We start from the raw sequence: 10,565 nt of genomic DNA, 5'->3' as shown, positions 1-10,565 counted from the left end.
ACTTAAAGACCAATAATTACTGGTTAAGTAAAAGTTGGGGTGTTCAAGGCGTCCGACTTACTCCACACTCTTTCACTGTCAAGTTCCATTGAATTGCATCCTTTCCTCAAGATGGTAAAGGCCTCGTGCTTTCTTCATGAATGTTTCCTATCAATAAGTAGTCAATCATTAGTAATGGGCTTTTACCATTAGTAATAAAGCACACTGCCCAACTGATTGAAGTGCTGGTTGGGATTGTGATTATAGCATAGACCATGATTTTGAAATCCAGATTCGGTAATTCTCAAGGGAAAAGTCGGTTAAGGGAGAAGGTACGTGGTCTAGAGGAGGTGTGAGACTTGATTGCATGTAGGTATTTGCCCACCAAAGGGTAGGTTTGAGAATTTCACAAAGATTACATTTTTGCTTAGTAAACATAATCGAGAAATGGTTCAGCACATAGTTAGCAAATTCGGATTCGGGAATTATTCAGACGGAGAATTATTCGGAATAATTCGGACGATTAATTTAAGGATTCGGTCAAAAAATCTTATTGGGGTTTTTTTTTTTAAATAATGTTTAAATGGACCGAATAATTCGGATTCGGTCCGAATTATTCGTGATTTATATTCATTTTGGAAAAAGTCGCGAATTTTAAAGAATTTTATTTTTAATTCGGATTCGGTCCGAATTTTTGATAAAATTCTTTAAAATTCGGTTCGGCCGAATAATTCGCGAATTATTCGGCCGAATTGCTAACTATGGTCTGGTTATGCTTCAATTTGAGGGCTCCTCATAATATATGAACTAATTAACTGATGTTGACAACTAGAAAAGAAACAAATTCCAAAAATTTTGAAGTATTGTGCGGTGCTGGAATGCTGCGGTATGAGCATTGACAATGAGTTCTTAATGCACGTGGAAGAGAAAGCCGATCAACTCAACTAATAGATGCTAACCTTTATTCTAAATTCTATTTTAGAAAGGTCAAAGATGATGTGTTTTAAATAGTTGTTTTCCGTGTTAAGTGAAACATAGTTGTCATAAGGTTTTGTGGAGAAGCAAGGATATGAAACCAATCTTTAATCATATTGCAACCTTGAAGGGGTTTTCTCTCTTTTATAATAGGGTAATGCGTCTGTGATATCTACTAAGCTACTCAAGTTTTATTTAGGTAGTGAGTCACTTTCCTTCAGTCCTATGATGAGTTGCTTTCAACATTGATCCCTTATGGAGGCCTAAACGTCAAGTCTATAGGACCCACAAGGGTAGGTGGTAGTCCAATGGATTGAAAACAAGCTTTGGGTAGTTGTATATTATAGGTTGGGCCTTTTGTTTTGTTGGTTTCATTGTAATAGTCTTCATTTATTATCCCATAAAGTGGGGGATGAAGCTAGGACCATAGTTGTCATGTCGCCGAGGCGAATCAAGGCGTTGGAGGGCTGCCTAAGCGATTAGGCGACAAGTCGCCTGCTTTAAGGCGAACAAGGGCAACCAAGTCTTATTTTCCCCCCTCTTTTCTAATATTATGTAGTATGCTACATATATCTTGTATCATTAGAACTCAATATTAAGCCACATCAAGCCATCAAAAATCAAAATTAAGCCACATCAAATAAAGGTTCTATAAAGGAATCTATTAAGGAACAGTTTTGATTTTTATCCTTTGATCCTGGACGGTTAGCAGTTTTTTTGCCACCGATTCCTTTATAGAACCTTGAACTGCATTACATAGCCATATATTAGTTATATCTCAAATCTGTATAAGAAAATTGTCATAACTTAGAAGAAGATACAGCCTAGTTGTTTGCCCATCATTTCTGTACAAAATAGATGCATTTGTTGTGTTAAAGTAGGATCAAACATTTTGTTACTCTATCTCCAGACTGTTCGCTTTAAAAATGAGTTGGAGCGTAACATTACGATCAAGCTTGGATATGCCAATGCAAAGATATACAAGTGTGAAGATGAAAGATGCTCCAGACCCATGTCTTACAAGTATGTTCTCCCATGGAATTAATTTTTTGTATTTTTCTTATTTTTTTTTATTATGATTTTTATGGTTTATGTTTAAAATGTTTTTGCAGGGCCTATGGAAGTGGAAAAGAAGATACTCCTCTATGTGATGTCCCTGGCTTTGAAAATGCACGGATGAAGCTATTGCGGCATGTATCATTTGTAGACTGCCCGGTAAGATGACTGCCATTATAAATCTCCATTATATGTTGTATATGGGAGTTGTTTTGTGAAGCACATATAGTCTTAATAATTTCTTTTGGAAGACATTTTCCTATTACTTTAATATTGACTATCGTGGATATGTTTTCGATGTCAGGCTTGATAGGCAATTACTGATATGCATTAAAAAAATTTCAGTGGGCTAAAGAGACTTTAAAGTTTGGCATACCGTGGGGGAAAAAAATACTTTAGTGTGCTAAGTAATCGTTGTCAATACTTAGATGATGTTTGTTTTCTGAGCATGCATTATGAAGTACCTCAACAGAACTCGGATGTGTGAAATGACTAGTTCCAAGGGGCTAAATAGGAGATTTTAGGGTAAGATGGATGGTTCTCTCTGAAATGTGGGTTTGGCTTGAGATGTAATTCTCCAAGGTAATATTAGCAAAAATTAGAACAAATGTAAATGTTGCAACTTGCAAGGGAAAAGGTTCTCTGAGCCTAAAGCGAAACTACCCCTAAATACATACTAATTTTTTATTGTTTTTTTCTCTTTCTTAAAATAAATGAATATACTTGTGTAGGCGTGGGAAATGCCATAGGCTCAGAGAACCCTTTCCCATTTTGCAAACATGAAAATAAGGTTTGGAAAAAATGAGGAAAAATTTACGCGCACCGTATGTTCTGTAGAAAATTTATATCAATATTATATTTTGGATATATTTTCCAAGCACCATTGTGAAACTCGACAAGGCATATGCGATGAAGTAGCTGAGTCTCAAGTGGGTGGGTTGATATTATACTATCAAGAGGCCCAAGCCAAGAAGGACCAAGGTTCATAAGAGCTGGAGACAACATAAACGGGGCAATTAATCATTAGCTGAGTTTTGGGTTTTGTTTGTGATGTCTAGAATTATTAATCGAGTACTAGAAATTAAGAGCTGGCTGCAACACTGGTTAGGAGGATTCAGTGTTCTAGTCACTTGGGGTTTTTTAGAAGTTGACGGCAGGAGCTGTTTTGCTCAGGTTTAGAGTTTAGCAGGAAGTCCTTGTTAGTGTCTTATTTTTGTTCGAAGATAAAAAGAGTTTATATACACTTGCAACCCCCCTCAATTTTAATAGTTGGATGCAATTTTCTTTGGGTTTTTATATGCTGTTGGTTGCTTTACTTACGGTTTCTAGGGCTGACTGACTGGTGTTCTCTCCCTTCCTCTTGGATCGGTTTTTGATCTTTCTTTCTCTCTCTCACATTTGATTCTTTCAATTCCTTTTTAATTCTTCTTCTTCCTCCCCTTACTTTCCATGGATCTCTTGTTCTTCCCCTACTTAAGTTCTCCCACCAATCTTCACTATTTTTCATTATTTTCTATTCCTAGAGTATGATAGATTATAAATATTCTTGTAACATGTCTAAATAATTCAAATCCTTTATTTCTAATAGAAATTCCTATTTTTATCATATTTCATATTATTTCTTAAGCTGCTTAGTTTTAAAGAGCAGTCCACCCCTCCCCCCCAACCAAAAAAAAAAAAAGAAAGAAAAACACCCAATGGAAAATGGAATTTCATTAATGAGAAGTATAATGATTACAGTACCAATACATGATCTCCTTGAAATGAGAAGAGAACAATCCAAATTCTGTACCCAAGACTAATAAAGTTGATACATCCAGACAAGGACTAATCTGACCGTGGAATAAAGGACCTAAAATTTCCCAGCAGCCTATGAAATCTTATGTTCTACCAAGTGATTAGCAGATCTTGGCTTCCAGTGGAATGAGCCATCCATTTGAGATCTGATGCTTATGAATTATGAAGTGAATGAATGTCCAAGCGACCTGTCAATCTGGCCTCATCCAAGATATATCAGTAGCTGAGCCTCCCTCGATCAATATATTGGGAAAACCTTCTCTCAAAACATATGACAGGTTCATTCTTAGCGACATATTTCAGCCCCAACATAATTTCCTTATCCTATAGGAGCCAAATATGCTCTCAGAACAACTCCAACACTTGATCTGAGCACTCCTCCCACTCCTGAGGGAACTAGTTTGCCTAATGGGCACCCATCAAAGTTGAGTTTAACGACTGATAGAGGCTTCACACCACCAGTCTTTGTTCTCTTGGACTGGAAGACCTTGTTAGCTAGCAGGGTTTCTTCTATTTTCTGTTGGAGGATTTTCAAAAGCAGTTAATAAACCAATTCAGGAGGGGTACTTGCCCTAACATTTAGGCAAATCAGTGATTTATTATTGGATTTCTCCTTTGGTTGTCAGTTCTGGTGTCATCAGTCTCTCCATTAGTTTATAACCTGTTCATCAATTTCCCTTGATCCCACCATTGTTCATCATAATTAAGTTGTCCTTCAATGCTCAGAAGTTTCAGATTTGATTTATTATATTCCTTCTCAGTTTTCTTGCTATTGTTGAAGCTGGTTATCTAAAGTGGGTCCAGCAAGAGTTCTAGCTTCTAAATCCCATATATAGGATCTTAGATCTCCAGAACTCCATCAAAACGTGACCTAAATGGTTATGAAATAGATCTACTTCAATTACTTGTCGTGTTCCACATCTTTATCCAAGTATTCCTTTTGAGAGAAAATGTGCTACTGCTCAACTGATGGGCATTTTTTTTCTGAGGAAATTTCAAGATAAGTGTTTGTGTTTTCGAAGCATATTATTGCAGGCTTGATCTCTAATTAGCTCCATTTTGAAATGTCATTTGAGTCCTATATTGAGTAGAGTAGAAATCATGTATCAATTATTACTCCAGAACCACATCTGGTTTAATTCTAAATATGTGTAACTTGATAGATTACTCTGGTGGATGGAAGATATCTATCACAAGATTTCTCAGAAGACCTAGGAGCTGTCAGTAGCCTAGCCAAGTCCATGAGAGGCCCAATTAATAAGAAGGAATTATTGTTGAGATATGAAAGCTAAATGGGGAAATAATTAGATTGAAATATGGATGTTTTTGTATTTATTTCCTCGAAATTAATTCTGTTGATAATGTGGCGAATGTATCTATGTGTAAACATATCAAGTTATTGTGCATTTATCCCCTTTATGTATTGCTACATTTTCTTTTCCATATTTTGTAATAGGGTCATGATATTCTCATGGCTACCATGCTTAATGGAGCGGCAATCATGGATGGAGCATTACTTCTGATAGCCGCCAATGAGAGCTGCCCGCAGCCTCAAACCTCGGAGCATTTGGCTGCTGTTGAGATTATGCGTCTCCAACATATAATTATTCTTCAAAATAAAGTTGATCTGATCCAAGAAAATGTAGCCATCAATCAGCATGAAGCGATTCAGAAGTTCATACAGGTTAGTTGTGAGGCCATTGTCTGAAGCAAATGCATGTCCTGGTTTTCCGACGTAACTCTACCCTTTTAGGCTAACATGGACTGTGGGTTTGTGTTGTGTATTTCTTTGTTGGATTTGTGCAGAAAACTGTCGCTGATGGTGCTCCGGTGATACCAATCTCTGCTCAGTTGAAATATAATATCGATGTAGTGTGTGAATACATTGTCAAAAAGATACCCATACCAGAGCGGAACTTTGTCTCACCACCAAATATGATTGTGATTCGATCATTTGATGTGAATAAGCCTGGGTTTGAGGTTGATGATATAAAGGGTGGTGTTGCGGGTGGAAGCATCCTCAGGGTTCGTTTTTTCTTAATAGACATTGAAGAGTGTATAACTATTACATGGTAGTTTCTGCATGATATATGTTGTTGCTGATGCATAACACATGCATGCAGGCAGTGGCAGCATGATATTGGTCTTACCATGGAGATTTACTGTACCAATACTTCAACCATTTTGTTCAGTATATCCATCTTTCTGACCTTCAAAAATCGGGCAATAGATTGAGGGTTGCACTTTCCCTATTGGTTGGACCTATGCCCTTGGCTATGTTCTACAGTATATCCATCTTTTGGACCTTCCAAAATATGGCAGTAGATTGATGGTTGCACTTCCCCTGTTGGTTGTACCTTTGTGTATAAAGTTATGAGGTTCCTTTGGGACTTACCTACCTGAGTGTTTCATCTATATATGTAATGCATTCAGAATTGCAGTGGAGTCTGCCTTTTTTCTAGGATACCTAGCTTAAGTACATGGATAACTCATACTCAGTTATGAACTAAAACAGATGTCATGCAGGGTGTTCTGAAAGTTAATCAGTTCATCGAGGTCCGGCCTGGGATTGTTGTGAAAGATGAGAATGGTAACATTCGGTGCACTCCAATATACTCAAGGATAGTATCGTTGTATGCCGAGCAAAATGAGCTGCAGTATGCTGTGCCGGGAGGCCTCATTGGGGTTGGCACCACAATGGATCCTACTCTAACACGTGCTGATCGGCTGGTGGGTCAGGTTCTCGGTGAGGTTGGGTCACTCCCTGAAGTTTTTGTTGAACTTGAGGTAGGCATCTGAACCTGCATAATGTTTTTTTGTTGATTTGATTTACGAAAATGTGATGTAGATTCATGTGTTAGTGGGAAGAGCTGAATTTCTAAATTTATATAGGGTATAGACAGGCATCAGGGGTTGGCCTAGCAGTTTGTGGGTTCCATACTCCCATCTGGGCTATCTGCTTGGTCTACTGGATTGATGAATGTAGGCCATTGCATCTGCTTGGACCACTAGATTTTAGAACTTTGGCCATTACATTTGATCTAACTCTATTTATTTGTTTGTGATGAATCATGAAATGAATGGGGAATTTAGGGTAGTATTTTCTCTGGGGTGCTGTGAGCCTGTGACAGCAGTTCGTTTGAGGCTGCTCTTTTTGAGACAACTGGGTTTAAATTTCAGATACAGTGCTGTATGACTGCAAAAGCAAAAAGATTGGATTTCTTCTCTTTCCACGATTTAGAGAGCAGTTTTGGTAGATGGCAACCCAAGGGCTAATGTTATCGTGGTCTAACATGGGATGGGTGCCTAGATCATGCGGGGCTGAAATTTTTCTGGATGGGTAGACCCCCCGGGTCTTCTGCTTGTATGCCAAATTTCAGCTCAATCAGAGCTGGCCGTTTGTCAAAAGTCAAAACAAAGCACGGGTACAAGAGGGTGAATAGGACTACAAGGAGTGCATAGCTGGATTAGATGGGAGGGTAAAGAATTGAATTTGAGGCTAAAATTTAGCTCATGGCCTATTCAGACCATTCACTTTTCCGTGTGGTAAAACGGCTGTTCTCAATGATCCTGTTTATTTTCCTGGTGACACTTATAATTTGCAGCACTGCTGCATGAAACAATTATGTATTTTTTTCAATTTTCAGGTCAATTTCTTCCTTCTCCGGCGGCTTCTTGGAGTCAGGACAAAGGGTACAGAGAAGCAGGGGAAGGTATCAAAACTAACGAAGGCAGAGATTCTTATGTTGAACATAGGTTCCATGTCGACTGGGGCTCGTGTCATTGCTGTGAAGAACGATCTTGCTAAGCTGCAACTAACATCTCCAGTATGTACTAGCAGAGGTGAGAAGGTTGCACTGAGTAGGCGTGTCGAGAAGCACTGGCGTCTAATTGGCTGGGGCCAAATTCAAGCTGGATCGACCCTTGATGTCCCACCTTCTCCCATCTAAGTTCAAGTGAGAGGCAGTAGTCCATTGAGTGGCAGAAAAGGAGAGCAAAGAGAACCCAAGTGAGGTCACATCATAGCTAACTTGATGTGGGAAGGGAGGCAACTGCTTGGAACAATTTTTGTTAGGTGGAGAAGAAAACATTGATGTATGCTATTGGTTTTTTTTTTCCCACCTTTCCCCCTGTTATTTTTTTTTTAGTTTCAAATTAAATGGAGTATAGAAATTTTGGTGGCCTGAGATATTTTTTTTCCTTTCGATACGAAAGGGGGGGTGTGTGAAATTCAAGTGCTGATAACGTTCAATGGTGTTCATGGTTTGCACTTCTTTGGCTCCTTGTCAAACAATTGTGGAGATTCAAGCGAGAGGCGAAGCAACTAATCTTTACATGAATTGGGGTTTTGGCCCTCATCAGTTTTTTTTCTCCAAACCTGTATAATAGCAAACCTGACTTTGTTGCACTGTTAGGTTTTGAGATCCAAGCTCTAGTATGGGATTTGGAAGATTTGGAAGATTTCAGGTCTGTAAGCTATAGGGCTTGATTTAGGGTTTTTGCGATTGATTTTGGCCTATTTTGATCTGAATTGGATCAGGATCTACAGGGGCCTATTCAATCTCCTTTTTGGTAAACGCTGGTGATAGATTGTCTTGGGTAACTTTCATTTGAAGGGGTTGCTTTACCAAAAGAGTTGTAGTAATATTGGGGTTAATTAAAATTTTGATCGTTACCCAAATAAATTTACATCTTGAAATTAGAAAATCTGAAGGAGGAAGTTTCTTTAATACTTTGGATGGATATGTAGATTAAAAGCCTCCTAGATTCCCTATTTTATTGTTGACTTCCTTCCCATAATAGAAGAAAAACCTCATAAGATTTCTATTTTACTGTTGATTCTTTTTGTTTTCAAATAAATTTCTTGGAAATTGACATATATATGCAAAAAATTCTTTGTATCTTATTAAATGATTAATTAAATTTGTATTTTTTCAGTTAGTTTGAAGCACATTTATTAAATATAAAATATTAAAATATCTTATGTATTTCCTTGTATTATACTTGATAGAGCCTAGTATTGGGCTGGATAATATATATGTGGCTTGCGAAAAAAAAAATAAAAATGATAATATGTGTATGATATTGAAAAACAAAGAACAAAAATATGTTATTGAAATTATTGGGAGAGGGATAGGTCTGCTGGAGTATGGTAAGCTAACAGATGGTACCAATGGAGGCACATGATGGAGTATCGTTCAGGAAGGATATGAATGTCATTTCAAAAAGAGAAAGAGAGAGATAGACACAATGGGTGCTAGCATACGGTATGCCGATAGCATATCCAACCTTTTCCAAAAATGATTTTACAATAAAGGTAAGCCTTTTAGAGTTTTGTATGCCATTTTTCTCACAAAAATAGGCTCATAGTTGTTAAGGCAGAGCATGGATTAAGAAAAGGTTCCACATACGGTTTTGTGATACTTTTGTTTTTATGTTTTCATAAATATCTCTATATTAAAAAGTGCTTAAATTTTAAAAAGGTATTTATAGAAGAAAAAGGACATATTGTTATGAAACTGCACATGAAGAGTTGTTACTCTCCACATATCCCAGAGCTGAGAAATCCTAAGAAAAGAGATCCCCTAGTAAATTAAGTTATCCAGGTCCAACAGGTATTGCCCATGTTATTAACTAACTGATATCTGCTTTATGTCCAACAACCCCTTTAAAAGATACCTCTACCCAAAAAAAAAAAATATGGACAGCTCAAACTATCGAACATATTACTCGAATCACCATGAAACTTGACGATATTAATTTGTTGTCAGTGGTTGAAATAAAAATATAGTATTATCCTTTTTATCCGAGTGTTAGTATTCATACCTACCTTGTAGATCTACTCTAGGGACCTCCTACCATTGTCATAGAAAGAAAATCTAGAGTATTGTTTGTAAGCTTAAATTTCATCCTTATTTTAAAGAATATTTATATGAAGTTTTGCACAATGGCTTCTCACTAAAGATAAATTATATATATGCATCATGTCATATCTATAAATTTGATATTGAAACTCTCCATGGCATTTTATTCTTTGTATGTGTTTTTTCTACGCTTATTTGGGTTTCAAGACCTTTGATACCTTTGGTTTTTTCCATTATTTGACATTTTCAACTCCTGGTTTCATCCTTATCCCGTAATGTTTTACTTAGTGTTTGGTTTTTCGCTACTATCACCATGTATTTTATTTGAATTTTTCGAAACAAATGTGTTTTTCAACATCAGATTTTGATCCTTATCTGGCACTTAAAGTTATTATGAAATGGGTTTCTAATTTGAGGCTATCAAATATGTACCAAAATTTTTTTGGGGGCTATTAATAACAGTTTCACTTGTGCGTAATCGAGTAGTAATCCTCATATGTTTCTCTTGATTATCAAACTATGCATTCTGGGGATCATCCCAGTTTGATTTGTGATGGGTATAAAGGTGATGACTCTTATAGTCTAATTCAATCGGATATCCTCTTTTGTATTGGCACATATTTTGTATGTGTCCATTCATGTGTACAGATAACCTAGACATATGTGCACTATCCCAACTTAGAATAGGAACATATGGTTCAGATTACAAAATATATACTTATCTTGTGATTTTTGAAAACCTAACCGGTTTGAGGCTTTTAAAATGATTTGATTTCAGTTCGATTCGATCTGAAATGAAAAACCAAAACCAAACCTCTTGACACCCATGCGGACCATGGACATGGACCATCACCTGCCCGACTCCGGAGAGCTTTCCAGGGGCAGTTCAAAATC

General features: G+C 37.1%; 1 protein-coding gene across 1 annotated transcript; it reads left to right on the top strand.

Moving 5' to 3' along the window:
- The first annotated feature begins 254 nt into the window (after window positions 1–254).
- LOC122069614 (eukaryotic translation initiation factor 2 subunit gamma-like) lies at window positions 255–8,077 on the top strand. The gene is made up of 7 exons (XM_042633670.1): window positions 255–311; window positions 1,766–1,977; window positions 2,067–2,169; window positions 5,264–5,491; window positions 5,614–5,832; window positions 6,334–6,594; window positions 7,455–8,077. Exons 1-7 carry the CDS (start codon window positions 255–257, stop codon window positions 7,755–7,757), a joined length of 1,383 nt encoding a protein of 460 aa, XP_042489604.1. The 3' UTR covers window positions 7,758–8,077.
- The last annotated feature ends 2,488 nt before the right edge of the window (window positions 8,078–10,565 follow it).

This window comes from Macadamia integrifolia, unplaced genomic scaffold (genome assembly GCF_013358625.1).
Source record: "Macadamia integrifolia cultivar HAES 741 unplaced genomic scaffold, SCU_Mint_v3 scaffold664, whole genome shotgun sequence".
Classification (NCBI taxonomy): Eukaryota; Viridiplantae; Streptophyta; class Magnoliopsida; order Proteales; family Proteaceae; genus Macadamia; species Macadamia integrifolia.
This window is presented reverse-complemented; position numbering and strand designations above follow the sequence as displayed.

Bases quoted from the DNA above. Each gene is read 5' to 3' on its own strand.
- LOC122069614 (XM_042633670.1), top strand. From the start codon at position 255: ATGATTTTGAAATCCAGATTCGGTAATTCTCAAGGGAAAAGTCGGTTA. The intron at 1,978-2,066 runs GTATGTTCTCCC...ATGTTTTTGCAG, and splicing joins TCCAGACCCATGTCTTACAA to GGCCTATGGAAGTGGAAAAG. The intron at 5,492-5,613 runs GTTAGTTGTGAG...GGATTTGTGCAG, and splicing joins CGATTCAGAAGTTCATACAG to AAAACTGTCGCTGATGGTGC.